Source organism: Heterocephalus glaber, unplaced genomic scaffold, assembly GCF_053883595.1.
Source record: "Heterocephalus glaber isolate CG9 unplaced genomic scaffold, H.glaber_assembly_v1.0 deba00000594, whole genome shotgun sequence".
NCBI lineage: Eukaryota > Metazoa > Chordata > Mammalia > Rodentia > Bathyergidae > Heterocephalus > Heterocephalus glaber.
Window position 1 is genome coordinate 22132834 of NW_028258151.1, and position 25049 is coordinate 22157882.

Below are 25049 nucleotides of genomic sequence, written 5' to 3' on the forward strand. Positions count from 1 at the left end.
CAATCATTTCCTTTTCCCCAATGCATATTTGTCCTGGTAAAGGCTATAGGTCCCTTTGGGGAAGATTATGAAAAAGATCAACAGTGTTACTTTTTTGTAGTGCACCAGAGTCTTTCTTCAAAGGAACCTAAGCCTTCCTTTCATTCATGGGGCTCAGGGTCTATAAACTGGCTCAAGTTTAGGAATTCATTGAGGGGTCATGATTCTCTCTTGCTAGAATTTGAGGTAGATTTTTGTTCATTTGTCCTAAAGTTTTTTACTTTATATTTTTTATTAGTATATATTTGTCATACATATTGATCACATTCATCATAGGGAATTTGTACCTGCATGTAGTATATATTGATATTTTTTTCCATTCCCCTCCCCTCCCTTCAACTCTTCTCTCCCTTCCCATTTGCAAAAGCTTTGTTTCCAGTTTTTCCTTCTATTCCCCTTTTTTCCTCTTTTCCCTTCCTTCCCTCCTCTTTTCCCCTTCCCTTGTTCCTCTTTCATTTGAGCATGTTCTTAATACTTCCTAGTATCTATCCTCCATTATTCTTTCCAATATTTATCCTCTTTGTTTACCCTTTGGATTTCTCACACAAGAGAAACAACATGATGTTTAAACTTTTGTGTCCGATTTATTTCATTTAAGATTATGCTCTTAATGGAAAAAATGGAAATAAAGTCTTTGTAAATAGGGAAGGGTGGAGGGTGTGAAAGGAGGGCTAGGAATGGGGAAAAAATAAGAACCAAGATGCTTTATGTAAAGGTACAATTCCCAATGAGAAATGTAATTGTGTTGTATACCTATAATGTACCAATAAAATAATTTAATTAAAAAAAAGATTATGCTCTTGAGGTACATTCATTTTCCTATAAATGACTCCACTTTATCCTTCTTTGTGGCAGAATAGTACTCCATTGTATATAAATACAACATTTTCTTTATGCATTGATCTGTTGATGGATATATGGGCTGTTTCCAAGATGTAGCTATCATAAATTGTGCTGCTGTAAATATGGTCATGCACTTATCACTATGGTATGATGCTTGTAGTTCTTTTGGGAAGATACCTAGGAGGGGAACAAGTGGGTCAACCTCTAGCTTTAGTTTTCTCAGGAATCTCCATACTGATTTCCATAGGGGTTGTACCAGTCATCTCATTTATCTGTATCTCAAATTGTTTTGTCGTGCTTGGAAAGTTTTCTTCTATTACTTCTGTGAGCAGGTTGTTTTTTTTAAATGTCATTTGTGCTATCTTGTGATTCTTAATTTATTCCAATTACTTTATATTAGTCTTCTTTGCATCATCTAGCAGCTGTTGGATTGATATTTTGTGGTCCCTTGTTATTTTTAAGTGGTTTTACATTTGATGAATGCCAACCACACACAACCTTGTCTTCTAGATCTGATATTCTGTCTTCACATTGGTTGTCTCTGCTGCATATACTTTCAGTAGAATGTTTAATCTCTTGGATTTCTGTTTGAGTCTGTTTTATAGTATCCAGTTCTTTTCTATATTGGGCATTCATGATTTCCATGTCTTGCCTAAGCTCTATTTTTTTTTTTAATCTCTGTCTGCTCTAGATTCACTAATCATTTACTTCATTATGGTCATTATCTAATTATTCCTGTTTTGTTTTTGTCAAGAGACTTATTGATCTGTTTTGTTACTTCTGTTTATACCATTTCATAAAATTCAGCTTGGTGGCTTCTGATTTCTTCCAACTCAATGCCTTCTTGATTTGCCTAGCGTGAGTTGGGGATTATGGGTTGTATCATGCTTCCATGTTTCCTCATTCATTCATTCATTCATTCATTCATGGTTTATTTGTTTTCTGCATTGGTTCTTTTAAGTTGCTTATGATAGGTAGCTTTATTACAAATATCAAGATCTCTCTAGGAAATAAGTAGTTTTTAGAGATGTCTTCTAGGCATAGTTGGCTCTTGGCCTTTTGAGTGTGTCCCAGCATTATGCCTCTTCAGTTTATTAGGGATGAAAGGTTGCTACCTGTTTGTCTTAGTACCCAGTTCTTTGGTTATGACCCCCAAACAATCTAAGCATTGGCATACAAGCAAGATCGGTTGATCACAACAACTATGTCACCTTGGCTAAAGTAGTTCAGTCAGTCATAGCAATAACATCAAGCACAGACTGGAAAATGACAAACTGTGATAACTATTAATTTGTCACTTTAACTATAGGTACAAGATTGATAATTATATTACAGATTCTAAGATAAACCAGAAAATTGTGCACAGTAAATATTCACTCAGCAGAGTGAGTTTACTCTAAGGGAGAAAATTTAAAAGGGGTAAGAGGGAAAAAAAGAGAACTAAAAATAAGAGAAGGAGATTAGAAGCAAAGTTGAAGGACAGAAGATTACTCAAGCCTCAGGAAACTGGTGAAGAAGGTAAGAGGGAAAGAAAGATGGAAGAGACAAAAACAAGAACAAAACAAAAGAAAAACTAAAAACCGTTCACACTCATAAAAAGAAAACAAATTTTTAAAAACCCAAATAAACAACAACAAAGCCTACAAACAATGAAAAAAGTTTGCTCTGTGATTTTGAGCCTGTGGTTGTCTTCTGGGGTCTACAGTTTTGTGGTAGTGTGCAATTCAGGGTGTGACTCGGCTTTCACTGGTAGACTGAGGAGACAGTCAGAGCCCAGACTCTTGCTAGATAATATATCAACAAGCCTGCAGTAGGATTAGGACAGAGTGCCAGTTCTGGTACTTTCAAGTCCACAGAAGTTTAAGCTCATCCTGGCCTCTGTTTGTGGGATTGGGACCTGAGTTGTTTAGTTTATAACACTCTGGGTGTCTCTTGTCAGCCTATACTCCCTGACCCTTTATATCTCCAGTGATTGTCCCTCACGCAGTCACTATGGGTTTTTAACACTGGGAGCCCTGAGATGAAGCCAACACACAGCTGCTCTGAGTCTCAATTTCAGTTGGTCTCTCCCTAAAATGGCATCCAACCAAGCACTATCTCCAGGGGACACCAGCTCTTGTAGTGTACAGTATCCACTTCTCAGTTCCAGTCCTGTGCTTCTCCTTGGAGGCCCCTGGAGTCATCCGCTTTCACTGTGTCTCTGTAGATTTGATTCTTCTTTCTCATGCCACAAGCCAGGAGTCAGGGAGAAAGTGCAGATTCCTTTTTCTGCCCCTTGAGGTCTGTCTCTTTACTTTCTCTTTGGACTCCCAATTTTCCCTTCAGATCCTTCCTGGGTCCTGGGGATCCATTTCCCTCCTTCTTTTCTTCCCCAAGTTGTTATTTTCCAGTGTCTGGATTATGAATGTTATAGACTGATATGTTGTTTCTTAGTGCTCTGCCATCTTCCCAGAAATCTCTCCCGGAAATATTTTTGCGTATACAAATCAATATAAATATTATAGGTTTCCTGTTTTTTTCACTTCTGGGGATACCATGTTTAATTAGCCAGTGGCATAGTACTAGAAACATCAGATAATTCTGTTCATTGGCTTGCCTCAGTTATCAATTATGCTAAGTATGCCCATTTTGCCTTTGGTAGTACCACTGAACACTGCCATATCACCCCTGCCATTCTGGGACCCAGTTATAACTATTGCATTTAATTTTCCCACTTGAATGACTGTGGTCCTCACTGTAAGGTCTGGGAAGAGTAATGTCAGAGCTCTTCAAGGATGCTGGTGCTCCTCTCACAAATTTTTTTTGTAAGATGTTAGTAAAGAGTATATTTTCCGGAACATCCCAATATAGAGGAGTAGGTTTTCTTTGGCAGTTCCATTCCAAAAGTTCAATTCCATCGAAAGTTTATGTAGCAGAATGAGCCAGTTTGAGGACAGAATTTCAGAAATAGAAGATAAGATTGCAATTAGTGACCAGGAAAAGAAAAATTGCTTCAAAATTGTAAGGGACCACGAGAAATCAATCCAACAGCTGCTAGACGATGCAAAGAAAAATAGCATAAGACTGATTTGAGTCAAAGAAGAAACAGAAGAGAGTGAAAATGACAAAAAAACTGTTCACAGAAGTAATGGCAGAAAACTTCCCAAGCAGGGGAAAAGAACTTGACATACAGATAAGTGAGGCATATAGGACTCCAACTAGCCTTCATTAAAAAAAAGTCTACACACAGGCATATAATTGTTAAGACTCCAGAAACCGACAGAAGAACAAAGTTCTACAAGCAGTTAAAGAAATAAATCAAATACAAAGGAAAGCCCATTAGAATCATAGCAGACTTCTCAACGCAAACCCTCAAGGCAAGAAGAGCTTAGAGTGATGTATTCCAGGCCCTAAAGGAAAATAGCCTCCAAGCCAGATTGATGTACCCTGCAAAACTATCTTTCAAAAGTGATGGAGAAATAAGATACTTTCATGACAAAGAGGACCTTAGGAACTTCATGAATACCAAACCAGCACTCCAAAAATTTTAGATAATATCCTGAGAACAGACAATGAGGATCACAACCCCAGGAAGCCCAGCAGAATGAATCCATCGGGCATGACAAGAAATTAAATGTAAAGGGGGAGAATCCAACAAAAAGAAAAAGTCATGACAGTGATAAGTCAATATGTATCAGTTATAACCATCAATGTTAATGGTCTCAATTCACCAGTGAAAAGAAACAGACTAGCAGAATGGGTCCAGAAGCAAAATCCAACAATATGCTGCATACAAGAAACACACTTAATTCAAAAATAAACTCACAGATTGAAAGTTAAAGGGTGGAAAACAATACTCCATGTGACGAGGACCCCCCAAAAAATGCAGGAGTAGCTATCCTCTTTGCAGATCAAGTGGATTTCAAACCAACACTGATTAAGAGAGACGAAGAAGGACACTACATCCTTGTAAAGGGAACAATCCAACAGGAAGAGATGACAGTCATATCTATGCACCAAACATAATACACCCAACTATATAAAACAAATATTAATGGACATGAAAAGTCATATGTGCACTACTATAATAGTAGTGGGGGACCTCACTACCCCACTGTCACAAATAGATAGATCTACTAGACAAAAAATAGGTAATGAAATACTAGAACTCAACCAAACTCTTGAACAAATGAACTTAACAGATGTTTACAGAGTCTTCCAACCCACAAAACCAGAATACACATTCTTCTCAGCTGCACACGGGTCATTCTCCAAAATAGACCACATACTCACTCATAGAACATGTTTAAGTAAATGCAAAGGAATTGAAGTTATCCCCTGTATATTATCAGACCATAGTGTGATGAAATTGGAGATCAATAGCAAAATAAACCACAAAAATTACTTAAACACATGGAAATTGAACAACACACTTATGAATAACCAGTGGGTCACAGAGGAAATTGAAGAAATCAGACAGTTCCTACAATTAAATGACAGTGACAATACAATGTATCAGAATCTATGGGACACAATGAAGGCAGTCTTATTCTGAAATTCATAGCAGTAAATACACATATTAGGAAAACAGAGCCCAATTAAGCAATCTGATGCTGAACCTGAAGCTTCTAGAAAAAGAAGACCAGGACAAACCCAAAGCTCATACAAGGGAGGAAATTATAAAAATCAGAGCAGAAATCAATTCAGTAGAGACTAGAGAATGATATAAAAAATTAATGAAGCCAAGAGTTGGTTCTTTGAAAGAATAAACAAAATTGACACCCTTAGCCAACCTTATCAGAAAAAGGAAAGAAAAGGCCCAAATCCATGCAATTAGGAATAAAAAGGGTGAAATTACAATAGACCCAGCAGAAATCCAGAGGATCATCAATACCTACTTTGAGAATCTATATGCCAATAAGATGGATAACACAGAAGAAATGGACAGATTCCTAGATACATATGAATTACCAAAGTTGAACAAAGAAGACCTGAAAATTCTGAACAATTTAATATCAATCAATGAAAGTGAAAACGTAATTAAAAACTTACCAACTAAGAAAAGCCCAGGTCCTGATGGCTTCCCTGCTGAATTCTACAAGACATTTAGAGAGGAACTACTGCCACTACTCTTTAAACTCTTCAATGAAATTGAAAGGGACTCAGTACTTCCAAATTCATTCCTGCAAGCAGCCATCACCTTGATTCCCCAAAGCAGAGAAAGACCCAACAGAAAAAGAGAACTCTAGGCCAATCACACTAATGAACATAGATGCAAAAATCCTTAATAAGATACTGTCAAATAGAAGTCAGAAGATCATCAGGAAGATCATAAACCCTGACTAAGTGGGATTCATTCCAGGGATGCAAGGATGGTTCAACATTCGCAAATCAATCAGTGTAATACACTATATCAGAAGAGTCAAGGACAAAAGCTGTATGATCCTCTCAATAGATGCAGAAAAAGCATTTGACAAAATCTAACATGCATTTATGATAAAAACCCTATAAAAATTGGAATAGACAGTCTCTACCTCAATCTGATAAAAGCTATCTACAAAAAGCCAACAGCCAAATATACATACTAAATGGTGAAAAACTGAAATCCTTCACACTAAAATCAGAAACAAGATGAGAATGTCCACTGTCACCACTGCTGTTCAGTACAGCTTTGGAAACATTAGCCACAGCAATTAGACAAGAGAAAGAAATGGAATAAAGATAGGAAACGAAGAAGTCAAATTGTCATTATTTGCAGGTAGCATGATACTCTGTATGGAAGACCCCAAGAACTCCACCAAAAGTCTTCTAGACTTAATAACCAAATTTAGTAAAGTAGCTGGATGCAAGTCAACACACAAAAATCAATAGCTATCCTCTACATGAACAACAAACTCACTGAGAGAGAAATAAGGCAAATAATTCCTTTCACAATAGCATCCAAAAAATTAAAATACCTAGGAATCAACCTAACAAAAGAAATCAAAGACCTCTTCTCTGAAAACTATAGCACTTTGCAAAAAGAGATTGAAGAGGATATCAGAAAATGGAAAGACATCCCTTGCTCCTGGGTAGGAAGGATCAACATAGTGAAAATGGCCATACTTCCAGAATTGCTATATAGATTCAATACCATCCCAATTTACATCCCAGCCGCATACTTCACGGACCTTGAGAAAACAATCCAAAACTTCATTTGGAACAAGAAGAGACTCAGAATAGCAAAAGCAATTCTAGGTAACAGAGACATAGCGGGGGGGGGGGGTCAACTTGAAACTATACTACAAAGCTACTGTGATAAAAACAGCATGGTACTGGCAAAGAAACAGACCTGAGGACCAGTGGAACAGATTAGAAGATGCAGAAACAACTCCAGACACACTCAGCCATCTCATCTTCGACAAAGGAGCTAAACACCCTCACTGGAGGAAAGATAGCCTCTTTAATAAATGGTGCTGGGAAAATTGGGTTTCTACTTGCCAAAGATTAAAACTAGACCTCTGTCATCGTGCACCAAATTAAAATCGAAATGGATTAAGGATCTAAATATTAAAATAGAAACACTAAACCAGCTGGAAGAGAGGTTAGGTAGAACTCTTGAAGACATTGGTGTAGGAAAAGATTTTATGAACAAAACCTTAGTTGCCCATGAACTAGCACAAGCATTCAACAAGTGGGATCTCTTCTTATTAAAAAGCTTCTGGACAGCAAGAGAAACCACCAACAGTGTGAAGAGACAACCCACAATGTGGCAAACAGTGTTCACCTGCTGTTCATTATGTAGAATGTACAAAGAACTTAAAAAAATCATACCTTCCAAATTTAAAGACCCAATCCAAAAATGAGCATCTCAAATGAACAGACATTTCTCAAAGAAGTAGAAATAGCAAATAAACATAAGAAAAAATGTTCCACATCACTCATCATTCAAGAGGTGTAAATGAAAACAATGCTGAGATTCGACCTCACCCCATAAAGAATGGCTACTATCATAAAATCAACCAATCACAAATACTGGCAGGGCTATGGGGAAAGAGGAACCCTGCTCCATTGCTGGTGGAAATGTGGCAGTCTGTATGGAGATACCTCAGAGAACTAGGACTGGAGGTCGCATTTGACCCTGCTAGATATCTTCCCCAAAGAATTAAAGGATCATATCACAGTGATATATGTCCACCCATTTTCATAGCATAATTTGTAATAGCTAAAACTTGGAAGCAGCCCGATTGCCCATCAACTGGAGACTGGATAAAGAAAATGTGGTTTTTTAATAAAATGGAGTAATACTCAGCCATAAAATGTGAAAAATTAGAGCTATTCATAACTAAATGGGTGCACATTGAGGTGATACTCTTAAGTGAAATAAATAGGATACACATGTGTAAATACCGAATAGTTTCTCTAGTGTGAGAAACTGAAAGTGTAAATAAGGACTAAAAGGTATAATAGATAATGTGAAATAAGAAAAGGGGAAAAGGGGGGAAGGGGAAGTGGCAGGGGTGGGGGAAAGCAAAGAAGAGTGGAATTAATATGAGAAAATGAAAAAATGGAAAGTCTTTGTAAATGGGGAGGGATGGAGGGTTTGAAGGGAGGGCACGGGAATGGGGAAAAAATAAGAACCAAGAGAGATTATGTAAAGGTGCAAATTTCCAATGATGAATGTCATTATATTGTATATCTAAAATGTACCAATAAAGTTAATTTTAAAAAAATAAAATGAGTTCAACAATTTCCTTTCTTACTTTGTCCAGAGATGCTACAGGCAGCTATCCAGCATATTTCTTACTTTTCTAAAAAATGTTCAAATTATACTGTGTTACTAAATTCCTTGCATCTCCCAAGTGGTAAATTAGGATAATTAAATGAATCTATGTTGCATATTACTGTAAACAGTTCACACCATGGACGATCGGTACTGTACATTATTGGGAAATATCATGATAAGTTTAGGTCTCATCAAATTAGGGAACCAACTCCAGGAACCACAAACCCATTATAGATATTTGTCCTTACAGTTCTGCTTTTTTTGAACCACTCCCCAATTTTTTTTTTTGACACCGGGGATCGAATTCGGGTCCTTGCGCTTGTGCAGCAGGCACCTGAAACCTCTGGGCTAAATCCCCGGCCCCCACTCCCAAATTTTAAAAAATATTAGTGTGATTTTAAAAAAAATTAGTGTGTTTGACTTTCATAGATTTACCCCATCTCCTTAGACTGTGATTGTGTAATGTAGGATATGATAGGATCACCAGTATGTTATATCTTATATCTTTTTCCCTATCCCAGTAATCATCTGTTTTAGATACTGGGTACTCTAAATATTATTACTTGTAAAAATCATTTTACTTTACAGTGGCAGTAGTACTTTTACTAATCAGTACCTGCTGCTTGCTCTTTTATGAGCCAGAAACTATTGATAACAGTTTAAGTTATCTAATGCTTACAACAACTCAGTAAGGTAAATACCTCTGCCTTTCTCTTTCAGTTGAGGAAAGTAGGTTGTGGGAAGTTAAATAACTTGCCCAAGAATCTAACACAGGCATTCTGAATCCAGAAGGTATTAACAATAGCCCTTAGGGTATGATATCCCTAAGGTGGTATGGGGAAAGGCTTAAATGTAAAAGGGCCCACCGAAACACTTCCGTATTCTTGACTGCACTTCCAATTCACACCAGTCAGAGAGGGATTTCATAATCTTTGTGTTAAGTTTCCTAAATCAACCTCCCTAGGTTTGAGTTCTAGGGAGAGAATTAAGTTATACTTAACTTACTTGTCCTATTTTGCCCAGTGATAACATTTTGTAAAAATATTTATCAGAATTGACATTGTGTAAGATAGTCTAACTTTTGTTAATAATATTGCTTTAACAACAGGAGTCTTTGGGCAGGGGATTTAGCTTAGCGGTTTCGCCGCCTGCTGTGCAAGCTCAAGTTTGATCCCTGGTAACCGCTCCCCCCCCCCCAAAAAAAAAACCAGGAATCTTTTTATGTTATAAACACATCAGTGTTATTTATAAAGGGGGAAGCTCAGCTGATTTGGGAAAATTCAGTTCAACATTAATATTAGCAGTTCTACATTTTATACCTCTAATAATTACTTCAAAATAATATATTTCTAAAATTGATAGAACAAAAGAACAAATAAACTCACAGTCACAATTAGAGATTTTGTATATTTTTTCATTAATTGGTAGAATAGGAAAAAATCCCTGATACTTAGATATTTGAGTATTTAAATTGACTCTGACACAAATACAGCACACAACATCAAAAACTGCAGAGTGCATGCTTTTAAGGTACACGTGGAACACTTACCAAGATAATGACTTATGAAATCTATTGTGGCCTACCTCTTTCTTCTCTCTTCCTTGTCTTTTCTTTTTGGCTATATAGGCAAGGCACAGGGCCTTGTGCATGCTAGGCAAGTACTTGAGTACTGAGCTACATCCTTGGCCCTTTCTTAACTCTTGTTCTTCATATGCCTTATGTTGTCTAATTTTTATTTAACATTCTAGATCATCATAGGGTTTTTTAGTTTACAAAGGAGGCGAATAAGAATTTTTAACAGAACTATAATTATTATATGATTAGAATTCGAATTTGAGTCATCAGAAAAAACATTCAGATTATTTTAATTTTATCTTAGGGGTTTTTATTCTAGTTTCTATAATTATCTTTATTATCTCTTGAAGCATTTCCAAGGCAAGTTTCCTCTTTTTAATTTTAGATTCTTCAGCAAGTTACTGACTGTGCTGAGAATTTATCATGTGTCATATTTTTTTAAATATGCATTTCATTTTCATTTATTCATGCATATGTGTTTAGTGAAGGCCCTATAGCCAATTGATAACTGTTTTGTCCTCTCATGCCTTGTTTATAGATATACTGCCTCATTAATGTTTTTTTGTGCCTGTGATTTTTAAATTTAATTTATTTGTGTATATTTGCAATACATAATAAATACATTCCTTTTGAACAATTGGCACATAAACACATCACATCTTGGGTTCTGTTTACAATATTTAACTTAGATTTACTGAGGAAATATCAGAAATATTCCTGGGAATTAAATAGTATTTTTATAAATGAATGGACAGATCACTTGGTGAATCTTGACCGTTATTGGTTGGAGTTCAGATAGAATCTTATCCAGAACAGTTTAAAAGTAAATTTAAGCTGGGTGTTGGAGACACACACATTTATAATCACATTCTGAGGAGGCTGAGGCCGTTCAAGGCCAGCTTGAACAACTTAGTGACAGCCTGTATCAAGATTGAAATAGAAAAGGGTTAGGGATGTACCTCAGCGGTAGAGTGTTTGCCTGGCTTCCGTCTTCAGTGTCCTTCTGCCCCCCAAAAGTCTGAATTTATATTCACATTATGTCTTGTAGTTTTAAGTGTTATGTAAGAAAAACAAAGGCCAGCATTTCAACCCTAAAATGCATCCCCCTCCCCAGTCTTTCAAGATGTCAACTTTTATTAAGCTATTTGGACTCCAAAGAGACCTACTCAAACTGCATTGAATAAGGACACATTTGTTGTGTGGACTGTTATAAAAATCAAGACCAGAACTACATTGTTACTGGGTTTTGGAATGTTTGCCGCTGAAGGTATTTTGAAATTGAGGTAATACGGGAGGAATTACTAGGTATTGGTAGAACCTTACTCTGGTTCTAGACCATCCATGGGAATTAGCTGCTCTTCTCATGATTTTTTCTCTTCTGATCCCTACTTGCTACTCAGAGTTACTGGTCACTCTTAACTTTGGTTAGTTTCTGTGGGCATTGAATCCCAGTTCAACCTTTAACCCTTTAGCTCATGCCCCAACGCTAATTGGCATTAATATGTTTGCTATTGTAAAGCTGCATTGCATAGCTTATTTCTAGTTGAGTTCACGGTAGTTTATAAGTTACTTGCTCATAAGTCAGGTCTTTACTCTTCATCCAGGGGAGATGGGAGAGGTCAGTTACTTTATGTGTTAGGGCTTACAGATGGGCATTTTCTCTTCAGAAGACTAGGCGGGCATTAACTCAAGGCTATAAACTCAGAGCTTCATTTCTCTCTTTGTTTTGTTTTCGGTGCTATCCCAGCTCCTTTGGTGCATTAATTGTTGTATACTCTGCTCTTTTAGCACTTTGTTCTCTTCTTCACAGTGGCACTTACTAGCTTAATTGCTGATTATGTGCTTAAATATTTATGTTTTTCTGAATTACTTGCTTTTGAAGATCAGCCCTATATTTTATTCATCTGTTGATCTTCAGCATCTGACACATAATAAATGCTCTGTGTATGTTTGAAATTGAACTGTTGCTGGGGTTTTGTTTGTGGTACAACATTTATGTACCAGACTCAGTACTTTTTCTATTTTTTATTTTTTTTAAATAAGGAATTTAATTACTTTGGGGATGAGAGGAGTGGGGGACAGTTTCTTTTAATGAAATGAAGCTAATTTGTAATGTGGAGATTTGTTATTTTACATAAAAGTTTTACACTCTTATATGAAAGTTTAACAGGTGGATTTGGTGACAGAGCAAGGATAGGTTGTTCATAACAAGAAGTTAGCAAGCTAGAAATGTTTAGCATGGTGCTAGATAGGGCTGATATACAAGGAGAACATAAAAGGACAAGGAAGAGATGTACAGGAGGGTCTGTATGCCATGATTAGAGGTTTGGAATTGATCCTATAGGCACTATGTGATTAAGTAATTTTATGTAGGGGAGTAGCAATCAGATTTATATATTTCAAAATGTCAGTAGCAGAGTGAATAATGAATGTGAGTGGATGGGGACAGTTGGGCAGACTGGAAGCAAGTAAAGAAGAAGATTGTGAAGTTGTGTAACTCAGAGTTAAAGACCTGAAATAGAAATGAAAAGGAGGGGGACAGTTAATGGTAGCCATTAGTATCAAAGTAAGGAAAACACTTACATGTGACCATTGGATATGTCCACTATTAAGAGGCTGTTACTTACCTTAGCGTTATATCATGAGACTGAGGAGTATAAAATCCAGATTGCAGTGTTTTGGGTATGGATAGGAAGTGAAATAATATAGGCTGTTATTCAGTTAAGAGTAAGAAAGAGCTAAGTAAAGGGAGGATTTGTTTTGTTTTACTCTTTTTTTTTTTTTGAGAATAGAATATGTGGAACATTTTTTTCAGTCTGAGAGGAAAGGTCTTCTAGAGAGGAAGAAATAGAAGATGCAGGAGAGGACGCACTAACTAATAAAGCAAAGTGTCTATGAGGTTAATAAAAAAAGAAGATGGAAGGGCTATTTGTGTCCCAAGAGATCTCTCCCTTTTTAAAACCTCTATTCACTATACTTCCTAATCATTAAGTGAGAAAACTAATATTTGAGGGCTTGCTATGCACCAGTCACAGTCAGGGTGCTTGGCATATGTGAGTAAACAAAGGCCCTCCCTTCATGAAACTTAGATTCTAATGGAGAACAAGGAAAGAAAATTGAAAGTAAATGTGTAGGATATCAGATAGTGAAACACATGAGGATGAAATTGCTGAGAAAGGCAGAGGTTGCTATTATTTATTGGCTTGCAAAGTCACAAACAAGGTGACATTTGAGCCAAGAGCTGAAGGATCAGAACACTACAGATACTTGAGAGAAGTGTTCCAAATAGAAGAAACATTAAGTTCAGAAACTTTGAGGCTGGAGGTTTTTACTGTGCTCCTTGGGAGAGCTCATCTATAACCCTATCTCTTCCTCTGTAGACACAAACAAGTACATATAATATGCCAGAAACTTAAAAGCTCCCCTTCCAAACTCTCCCAGTAACAATTTGACTATTCTATCACTCCAATCTGATCCCATTCCCTCATGTATTCTTTTTTTTTGTTTTTGGTACCGGGGATCGAACTTGGGTCCTTGCGCTTGTGCAGCAGACAATGAAACCACTGAGCTAAATCCCCGGTCCTGTGTATTTTTAGTACTTTAAAAATGTTAAGTTACTAATCTCTTGCTTAAATTTCTCTCATGGCTCTCCATTATCACCTCCTGGAATAAAATTGAAACTTGTTGATGAAGCATTTTACCTAGCAGTTAAATTTCAACTCCTGCCATTTCTCCCTTCCTGAGTTTCTGTACTTTGAAGCTTTCAATATATGGGTATTCTCTTTTAACTCTCCATATTTACATATATTATAACTTTAATATAGTATAGATCAGGTTTTTCTCAGGGAACTTTGACTAATTATTTTAGATATGCCTTCTCTATCTTTAAAGCGTGCATTTATTATGTTTCTCATAATACTGTATTATAGTTATCTTGTTTATAGTTATATAGTTACAGTTATTCCTTGACTGTTTCCCACTAGACTATGAATTTATTGAAGGCACAGATGATATTCATTCATTCCTGACCTAACGTCTAGCGTAATGTTTGATATTAATGTTCAATTAAAGTCTATAGCAGGAAAAAATAAACTTTTTGGAATTACTTTTCAGATTCGATACATTTCTCAGACTCAAGGCTTACCAGGAGAACAGTTGTTAAATGTGGGCACGAAATCCACCAGATTTTTTTGCAGAGAAACAGATATGTCTCATCCTGGTTGGAGATTAAAGGTAATTGATAAAAAAAATTTTTTTTGAAAAAAGTTTTCTAAGAGCCTTATATATGGATAATACTTTATATGCCCATTTCAAAAATCACATTTCATCTTTTTGAATTTTAATTTTTGACCTTTCCTTAAGAAGAAGAATGTCCTCTTAGAATATTTTAGCTTATTCCCTAATCTGATGACTCATTTAACTTATTTTTATTTGTCCTTTGTGTTATTGGGTATTGAACCCAAGACCTCAAGCATGCTTAGGCAAGTGCTGTACCACTGAGCCACATCCCCAAGTCCTCTTTAATGGTTTTTAGACGTAATGTGTATAACTGCATTTGTGTTGTGTGTTTATCTTGTCCACTCAGTTCTACATTATTAAGCTTTATAGAACAAGAGCTAGATCTAACCACTTAAAAACCCCACATGTGCTAGGATCTTTTGAGGATCAGTAAGTCCTCAATGACTAAGCCTGTAATTATTTTTTAAGGAGTTTGTTATATATGTAACATTTTCTTTGCCTGAATTAACCTCCCCTGCTAACTCCTCTTTGTGCTTTTTAGCCAGGCATGTTAGCACATGCTTATAATCTCTAAAAGGGGATTATAGCCTCTGGGAAGCTGAGGCAGGAAGATTGCAAGTTTGAGCCCAGCCCGGGCAACTTAGTGACTTAATGAGAGCCTGTCTTAAAATAAAAAATAAAAAAGGGGCTGGGAATGTAGCTTCATGCAAAGGTCCTATTTAATTCCCAGTATTGCCAAGAAATAATTTTTTTGAGAGTTGCTCTTTTGAAGCTATCACTTGCCTTATATTACTTGCCTGAGAATACTCAATATATTAGACTGAATATGCCAGGATTAAAGAAGTAGAAATGTACAAATGGTGGGCAATAATCTTTGATCTATGCAATTAGACACTGGAAGAACATGAGGCAGAAACAGGAATGAAGTCTAAAGAAGCCAGAAAGTACATATTCAACAGTCTGGATGACATAGCGCATGTGAGTATTGTAGACACATTCGTTGATCTTTTATGCTTACAGAATATCCAAGGTGCCAAAGCATGTTAGACTACAGAGTGCTTGCTATGTTTAGATTTTTAAAATGAAATTGATTCTGAGTTTTTAACGTTTTAGGAGCTAAATTGCATTTGTCTTTATCAAATCTTTAATGTACCTATTCTGTTGTTTAAAAAAACTTATTTAAAAGGAAATATCCTAGCAAACAGACTTCCTTTCCCTATATCTCATTAGAAATTGCTCTTTATTTAACTGAAAAAAAATTTCCTCTCTACTTTGAATCTTATTTGATACCTGGAAACATTTTTAGAATTGTTTAATTTCAATTGTTTCTTCTTTCAAACTAATTGTTGTTCCCTAAAACTGTGGAGTTTTAACATAACATAGTCTCTATGGCTTTTTTTTAATTTGATGACTTGAAACTTTTATTTCTTAGGTGAACACAGTGATGGATTTGGAAGGAAGTGATCTTTTGGCTGAGAAAGCTGATAGAAGAGAATTTGTTAGTCTGTTGAAGAAAATGTTGCTGATTGATGCAGATTTAAGAATTACTCCAGCTGAGACGCTGAACCATCCTTTTGTTAATATGAAACATCTTTTAGATTTCCCTCATAGCAACCAGTATGTCATTTCATAATCTGTTAAATTGGTTCTTGAAAAATAATAAGTCTATAGAAAATCAGTGTGTTAGAAAAATATTTTTTCTTCATTAAATATAAGTAAACTGAGCCAAAGGAGATTTAGCTAAGTAGGCCGGATTAACATTGAGTAATAAGTGGCAAATTAGAGCTAGAACACAAATCTGAATTCAGTCTAATGTTCTTTCTCCAAAGTACTATACTGAAAATAAAAGTGAGTGCTTTTGTTTTTACATGACATTCTTACCTCAACAACCAGAGATATATAAAAGGAAATGTTAACACTTTTCTCTTCCAAGTCACATTTTATTTTTCATAGAACCTTGGTTCTGTTTTCTTTTGAGTCCTGTAAATTCCATTTTCCTTCACACCTTTTGCTTTCTTTAATTCCATTTTCCTTCACACCTTTTGCTTTCTTTTTTCCTCCTCTGCATTATTCTCTGCATTTTGGAAGGAAAACAGGTTTTTTAATAGGTCAGTAGAAAATATATGCTGAAATTGAAGGCCTTATCAGAGTCTTCCACATTTTTTGAGTTCCAGACCTTTTTTTTTTTAAGTGGAAGGAAGTAAAATAAATGACTTTAAAAATGTTATTTGCTTTTTTAAAAAGACTAAATGCAGAGGGCATAGGGATGAATTAATATTCCTTAAAATTGAATTGTTCTGAAAATTGATGATTTTTAAAGCTCAGTTACATCTCTTCACAAACGTTTGAAAATGTCCTATTAGTATCCATAAACAATCACTTTTGAAAATAATATAACTACGTACTTGTTAACAATAATTTAGTGGTGTGGACAGTTATTTAGGGTGTGAGGATCATAAAATTATTGTGCGCTAACCAAAAATGCTTATTACTGTTTTGATGTCTTAAAAAATATTTCAGGTATGATATATACTTTTACTTGCTTTTCAATTCAATCTTTTCTTGAAAGTTTTTATGTCAGAAAGAATATTAGGAATAGATTAAGTACAAACTATCGGACTTTGGTTTTCAATTTTTTTTTCTTTTCATGTAATTTTAATCTGTAAGGATTAAAAATATTATACTACCTTTCACTTTTTTTTGCAGTGTGAAGTCCTGTTTTCATATTATGGACATTTGTAAGTCCCACCCAAATTCATGTGACACAAATAATCACAATAAAACTTCACTTTTAAGACCAGTTGCTTCAAGTGGTACTACTACTCTCACAGCAAATTTTACTAAAATTGGAACATTAAGAAGCCAGGTAAGAACTTAAATACTGAATTCTTTTTTTTTTTTTTTTTGGTACTGGGGATCAAACTCGGGTCCTTGCACTTGCAAAGCAGGTGGCAGAACCACTGAGCTAAACCCCAGCCCTGAATTATATCCTTTTTAAAAAGTGTTTCTGATGGTACACAGAAGTTTTCTGTTGGCAATTAGAGGGTGCAGTACTGGTGAGGACTTAGTGTACCTATTCCAGTAACCCTAAGACTTTAGGCTGATAGTTGGAGCATACCTACTCAAATTCATTTTTTCCTTTCCTCTTTTATTCTGTCAGTATTTTGCACCTGTCCTTCTTGCCACAACTCTAAACAAAATTAGAGTTCAGTAGAATCAGAGTTTACGTTTCAGTTTGGTCACTTTTTGTTTTCCTTTTCTGGGTACATTTTTATTGCAGAATTAGGATTTTAAGAAATGGATGTGGATTCTGATTATAATGCATGTGTGTAGCAATCAGAAGACTGCTCAGTATAATTTGCAGTATGTTGATTGTTTCAGGCATTGACCACATCTGCTCATTCAGTTGTGCACCATGGAATACCTTTGCAGGCGGGAACTGCACAGTTTGGTTGTGGTGATGCTTTTCAGCAGACACTGATTATCTGTCCCCCAGCTATTCAAGGTATTCTTTCATTTAAATTGTACTTTGAATTTAGGCATGCATTATCACTGTTACTGTGTTTGTGTATATGTGCGCATGTGCATGCACATGCTTGTGCATATGGTTCTGGGGATGGAATCTAGAATCTTCACACTGAGCTACATCCCTAGCCTTTTTTATTTTGAAGCAGTATTTTGCTAAGTCTCCAGATTTCTCAGGTCAGGCTCAAACTTGGCAGTCCTCCTGCCTCAGCTTCCCAGAGTGCTGGGATTACAGGGGCGCACCCAACTAGAGTTACATTATTTTAAAACAAATTGAGGTATCTGTCCCGTAAATATATTGCATATTTTAGTGATGTATTTGAATTTAAGCTGTCAGTAGCCTTTAGACCCATGATACTGATTTCTTGACTAGAACTTAATTGGCATCTGCCATCCAAACTAAGGCATTTGTCTTTCTTATTAAACATGATCTTCACTCCGGGTACACTACCATAACTCCAAATAGGATAAAAAGTCCATGTGGTGCAATCAGATCTGAATTGAAATTGGTGATGAGTAGAACAAAATTTCCTGGTATACTACTTGCCTCAGAAATAGCCATGAATTATTAAGCTGTTATTTCTGTGGTAGCAGAGGAGATGAGTGTAAGCACACCAAGGGCTTACACTGTAGCTTGATGGACCTGTAGCTTGAGGAAATCCAATGGCTGGGACAAAAGCAGCAGCCACAAGGGGTTCAAGAGATGGCTGGCCATCATCAGTAGAAAGCTCTAAGTGAAGTCTCTGCCTCTGACATTATTCTATTTCACATTAAGACTGGCACACTTGGAGAAGTCAGTATGAAGAGTACAGCATGCATTACAGATATTTTGGCCATCCAGAGCCATATTGCCATAATGTGCATTCACTGGGTCAGCATGCTAAAGCAAGACTTGAAATTCATCATTCTTTGTAAAGGCGATACTCTTCCAAGATCATGGCGCATTAGAAAATATCTGATGAACTTTCAGAGCAACAGGGTAAAACAGGATTTCAGTAATTTTTGGAGCACAGAGCTGTGCCCAGGTAGGACTATACGGTTATTTGAAGGAGTTCCCTGAAGGCCCAAGTTTCCTGATTTGACAGAACAAGTAGCTTGTGGTGCAGCTTGAGAGCTCACTTGATTAGGGAGATTGTCAAGTTTCAAGTTCTCTGTGATTGGAATACTGAATATGAACAGACTAGCTTCAAAGATGAGGCCCAACAGGAGTGTAATAATTCACCATAGTAGCAGCAGCTTCCTCAGAAACTATTTCTAAGAAAGTCAGGATTTTTTCTTTTAGTATCTAAAGATTAGTTACTTGGCCAAACAAGAGACCTAATGATATGAACTCCACTTCAGTGACGTCACATGGAATGTTGTGAAGATGGAGAACATGGGAAAGCAAACAGGGAGATTTATCTCCTTTAAATTTCTTGTTGTCATTCCCATTAGCTGTAGGAGGACTAGAATTGTTCATAGTAAAAGGTCCATCTGTTAGTGACACCAAAAGAAAGAAGCTCTTTGGATCCCTGGGTTTTAGTCCTTGGTCCTCTGGCTCCAAGGCAGAGATGACATGGTGGAAGGTGCAGTGGAGTAGAGCTTCTGGTTCATGGCAACCAAGAAGTAGAGCAGGGAGGAGTGCCCAAAACCATGATCTTTTCAGGTGGCAAAGTTAGTAGCATTTCTGTACATGTGGTGGCAAGGATACGAGTAACTTGTAATATAGTGCCTGCCTTAGAAATGAAAGCTTTCTCGCTAGTCATTCTCAACATCTATGTAGAAAAATCTCAGTATTAGACTTCTTAATCCCTCTCCCTCATAATGCCAGTCTATTTATTAGAAACGTTTGAAGTAATCATTTGGCAGCTGTTGGGTACTAGTTTTTTTTATTGTTTTTTTTGAGACAGGATATTGCCATGTAGTTCAGGCTATTTTTTTGTTGTTTTTTTTTTTAGTGCTGGGGATCAAACTCTGGACCTTGGGTTTGTGAGACAGGCAGTGGAACCACTGAGCTAAATCCCCATCCCTTCAGGCTATTTTTTTGAAACAGGGTATTGCCATGTTGAACTCACTATGTTGCCCAGGCTGGCTTTGAACTCGAGGCAATCTTCCTGCCTCAGACTCCTGAGTGCTGAGATTGCAGGCATGTGCCACCACGCCCATCAGGTTGTATTTCTGATATCACTGTGGTTCTTACTTTAAAATAAGTTTAGGGCTTAAGCCCTTTCACTTAGAATTTTTATTTTACATTGAGGCTATGGTGTTTAGGTTATACACATCCTGTATTTTAGATATAATACAGTATAAAGGTAATTATATATAGGTGTTATATCCATAAGATTGTGCTTGTTTAAAGGATTTTTTTTTTTGATACTGGGGATCAAACTCAGGATCTTGTGCTTGTGAGGGAGGTGGTGGAAACACTGAGCTAAATCCCTGGCCCCTTAAAAGATATTTTGATACAGGAGATTTAGCTAAACTTTTATTTAACATATCTGAGTATAATTTGTATATATCAAACAAGTACTTCAAATTATTTAGTAAACGAGTTAGTTCATCCTCTGTGGATGAAAAGTACTTTATAAAGTAAAATACATTCCAGCAAAGTTCTCCTCTGTTGTAGTAGAGTAGTCTTCATAAGTTTTTTATGCCTGGTTCTCCAAGTGTTAAAGCAAATCTAATCAAAGACAGATAGTTTTTGCTAACTTAATAACTGTATAAAAAACTGGGATCTTAAACACATTGTTGAATTTAATAAAAAAATTAGATCTCATGAGAGAAGATATAGGGAAATTCTTTTCACTTAACACATTACTTATGGAGAAAATTTAGGGGCAATGTGATGTTTGTTTGGATTTGAGTTTGCTTTCTTCATTCTTGTCAAAGTGAGTTTCACTTTTTTTCTTGAAGAGATTGGGTATCACTGGGATATATCTACATGGCGTGAACATGTGCATATTCTATTTCTTGGAGAATTTGCTCATCAAGACATACTGTTTTAGAGGATGGAAGATCAATCAGCAAAAACAATTCTAGATTTTTGTAAAGTTTAATTTATACCTAGCTCTTTAGACAGAACACAGAATGCCCCAGCAGGGAAATAAAAGTCTCTGTGCAGAAGCTGGACAAAATAAACATTTTTGTTAGGATTAACACTTATATTTGTGCAGCAAAAAGTTGAAGATTGTTTTGCAATAGGAACAAACAAAAAAACCCCATAATTTTCACTTATGACTGAAATTCATGACCAATACCACTTTCAGAGCAGTGTATCACATAATGACATTTTGAACAGTGCCAGGTTGCATATACCATAGTTGTCCCTTAAAGATTACATTGCCTGAGGTCTATGTGGTGGTGTGCACCTGTAATACCAGCACCCTGGAAGGCTGAGGCAGGAACATTGCAAGGTACAGCCCATCCTGGGCAAGTTTGTTGTCTTGGTGAGACCCTATCTCTAAATAAAAAGTTTAAAAAGGGGGCTGTGGATTCAGTGCAGTGTGAAGGCCTGGATTTAACCCCCAGTACTTAAAAAGAAAAATCATATTTCCTTACTATAATGTGATGTGGCAGCCATCTTAGTACAAGCATGCTTTGTACTATTCATACAGTTGATGAAATCACCTAACACATTTCTCATAAAATATACACATCTAAGTGATGCATGGATGTATTGAAATAATCTATCAGTCCCTATTGAAAGTGACTGCCACAGAAGTCTGGAATTATGATGTAGTGAATTCAGTAGATTGTTTTCTGATCACAAGCTGTGTCCCTAGAATCTTCTTGGCTAAAGCTCTAAGGTGAGATGTGATAGTGCTTTGCTGTCTCAAAGTTTAGCATTCTATAAGATACAGTATTTGCAGGTGCTTTACAATACATTGGACAGAAATATTAACATTAATGGGAGTAACATGGCTGGCAATCCTATTTTTTAATTCTGCCAGTGGACAAGCAAAATGGTAACATATTTCTTCCAGCAGCTCTCAGCGAGGAACAGTAGTCTATTAAGCCATATTGGGCAAAAGCTCTGTTATATCACCAAGTTAGGTAGAATAGGCAAGTTTTTGCTTTTCCTTTGGAGATTAAAATGTATATACCATTAAAAAGTTCAAAACCCCTTTATCCTGTGGTGTGAAATGTGGTGCATCCCCCTTCTTGCCACAATTTCAAAGAAGAAACTATTAAGCATAGCTAAAAGTTTGTATGAAAAGAACATTCAACTGGTGAATTATTAGGATATTAAGCCAGATTCACCTTTCCAGATTCTTTATCATGGTGGCATAACTGTTAGAAAATAAAACTTGGTAGCAAACTTCAAAAAGAAATGTTTCAAGAAAAATAAATGATTCAGGTTTGTAACATGTATTTTAAAACAGAAAGAGTAGCTTTATAACAGTTTTTGTGATCATGTACAAAAATAGGAAGTATCCTAGTTTCCTATTTGATTATTTCTGTTAGGGTCATGAAAATTCTGTGTAGGAAATGGTTTTATAAACTCAATTAGAATTTAAGCACTTCTTTACATTTATAATTATTTTACAGTTTAAATCATAGGAAGATCTTTTTTACTCTTACTGGATAACTTTAATTTCACAGGTATTCCTGCAGCACATGGTAAACCCACCAGTTACTCAATAAGGGTAGACAATACAGTTCCACTGGTAACTCAGGCCCCTGCCGTGCAGCCGCTGCAGATCCGACCAGGAGTTCTCTCTCAGGTTGGTCATATTTCCTTGAGGTTTTTTGCACATATATTGACCTCTTTACACATAGAGGGTTTGATCCATGCTTCATATATCAGCTTGTGCTATAATAGGGGAAGTAATGAAAGTGATTAAATGGGGACCCAGCCCTTTCATAGGTTATTGGCTTCACTTTTATAAATGTTATTTGATACTTTACTAACATTTTGGAGTTTGAGAAGTATTGTTTGTAATGTAGTCATTTTTGATTGTTTTTTGATGGTGGTTGTTACAGCAGACGTGGTCTGGGAGAACACAGCAGATGCTAGTACCTACCTGGCAACAGGTAACACCCATGGTTCCTGCTACTGCTACACTGACTTCTGAAGGTGTAGCTGGTTCACAGAGGCTTGGAGACTGGGGGTAAGTTCTAAACAGAAGTACTTTATGAGTAGCCTACAAAGTAGATCTTGATAAATAGGAGATTCAATTTTTCTGAACTTTCTCCCTAGGAAAATGATTTCACATAGCAATCATTACAACTCTGTGATTCCGCAACCTCTTCTAACGAATCAGATAACTTTATCAGCCCCGCAGCCAATTAGCGTGGGCATTGCACATGTTGTTTGGCCTCAGCCTGCCACTACCAAGAAAAATAAGCTGTGCCACAACAGGTTGGTATTTGTACTTTATTCTCTCCATTTTGAGAATTAGTCTTTAAAATGAATTTTGCATGTACACTAAAGGGTCACTCTGTTAAATTCAAAATGGCCTCTTTGATAGCTTTGTTACAAACACTAAGAGAGCTCCCTTCTCAATTTCTCAGAGGTATTTTGGTAAAACTAATGGAATGGGAGCCAGGAAGAGAGGAAATAAATGCTTTCAGTTGGTAAGATTGTCTTTATTGCCCTTTTGATTTATTCTCTACCTGTAATGTAGCAATTGTAGACATTCAAATATAACATTTACTATAAAAAAACCATTTAATTCTATGTAAATGTAATATATGCTATTTTTAGAGATTATATTTTATATTTCACAAAAATTCTTGACATATCATTGTGTTATATACATGAATTTGAACAAGGTTTGCATCGCTTAATTTACTAATATATCTTAGAAAAAATTCATTTACATATTTTGATTATAGAAACTACAAATTATTCCTTTGGTTACAGGAGTAATTCATTGCAGAACACCAATATCCCACATTCAGCATTTATTTCTCCAAAGATAATAAATGGGAAAGATGTTGAGGAAGTAAGTTGTGTAGAAACACAAGACAATCATAACTCAGAAGGAGAAACAAGAAATTGCTGTGAAGCGTCCATCCGACAGGACTCTGATTCATCGGTTTCAGACAAACAGCGGCAAACCATCATCATCGCTGACTCCCCAAGTCCTGCAGTGAGTGTGATCACTATCAGCAGTGACACCGATGAGGAAGAGACGTCCCCAAGACATTCACTTAGAGAGTAAGTGCCAAATGCAACATCATTAAGAAATGATTGAGTACTGCAAAGCCAGCTTTATGTAACTTACTCCTTGGTGGTGCCTTTTGGAGTCAGACCTTTAAATGATGTAATTAGGTTCGAGACAGAGAAGACTTCTTAAATGGTATTTGGCATGATTATTATGGCATTTTACCTGTATTTATAAGCTTTGAATTTTGGTTCATGATGTTCATTCTTACCTGTTTCCTATCCTTAAGTCATATAAACTTTAGCCACCTAGAAAGTATCTTATTTTTAACCAGTATTTTCCCCTTCCTTTTTCCTTTAGATGTAAAGGTAGTCTAGATTGTGAAGCTTGCCAGAGCACTTTGAATATTGATCGGATGTGTTCATTAAGTAGTCCCGATAGTACTCTGAGCACTAGCTCCTCGGGGCAGTCCAGCCCATCCCCTTGCAAGAGACCGAACAGGTAAAAGAATTTCAGTAGTAGTATGTAATAAATATTAAGTCTGCTAAAAAGCCTATCATTTCATTTTGTTATTATGTACATTAAAAAACATGTGACTTTTCTCTTGAACATACTTTTTGAACTAGACCACTTTTTGTAAATACAAGTTCTTAGTAGTCCTTTTATTCATTGTTACAGAGCAGCTCTAAAAGAAAAAGTTCTAAGAAATAATTTTTAAAGCATTCTTTATTTTTGAAAGGGTAAAAAAAGTCATCTTTTCAATCTGTGTTTCACAGACTACTATGATAGCTTAAATTTGAAATAAAAACATACTTTAGCAGAATAAAAAAGTTTTTTATATAATAAACTGTTGAGTGGCTCAGTATCACTAGAGTAACCACTATTTTCTCACTTGCTTTTGATGACCGACATGCATTGTGTTCATATTTCCTTGCCTAGCCTTCCTTTTTGGCCACTTAAATAGTAAGCTTCCTCTAACCACCATGATATATTA

General features: G+C 36.1%; 1 protein-coding gene and 1 pseudogene across 10 annotated transcripts in view; one reads left to right on the forward strand and one right to left on the reverse strand.

Moving 5' to 3' along the window:
• Hipk3 (homeodomain interacting protein kinase 3) overlaps positions 1 to 25049 on the forward strand; it is a 137872-nt gene that overhangs the window by 105904 nt on the left and 6919 nt on the right. For 5 of the 10 annotated variants that reach the window (XM_087205539.1, XM_004852069.4, XM_021264383.2 and 2 more), the window contains exons 4-14: positions 14316 to 14435; positions 15333 to 15419; positions 15874 to 16058; positions 17148 to 17307; positions 17823 to 17946; positions 22548 to 22669; positions 22929 to 23056; positions 23146 to 23307; positions 23460 to 23522; positions 23812 to 24108; positions 24416 to 24556. In XM_087205539.1, coding sequence (XP_087061665.1) covers positions 14316 to 14435; positions 15333 to 15419; positions 15874 to 16058; positions 17148 to 17307; positions 17823 to 17946; positions 22548 to 22669; positions 22929 to 23056; positions 23146 to 23307; positions 23460 to 23522; positions 23812 to 24108; positions 24416 to 24556 — 1589 coding nt within the window. The remainder of the gene's footprint in view (positions 1 to 14315; positions 14436 to 15332; positions 15420 to 15873; positions 16059 to 17147; positions 17308 to 17822; positions 17947 to 22547; positions 22670 to 22928; positions 23057 to 23145; positions 23308 to 23459; positions 23523 to 23811; positions 24109 to 24415; positions 24557 to 25049) is intronic. The other 5 variants (XM_004852070.4, XM_087205543.1, XM_004852072.4 and 2 more) reach the window with 3 other exon arrangements.
• On the reverse strand, positions 18343 to 19440 carry LOC110350641 (polypyrimidine tract-binding protein 3 pseudogene; annotated as a pseudogene).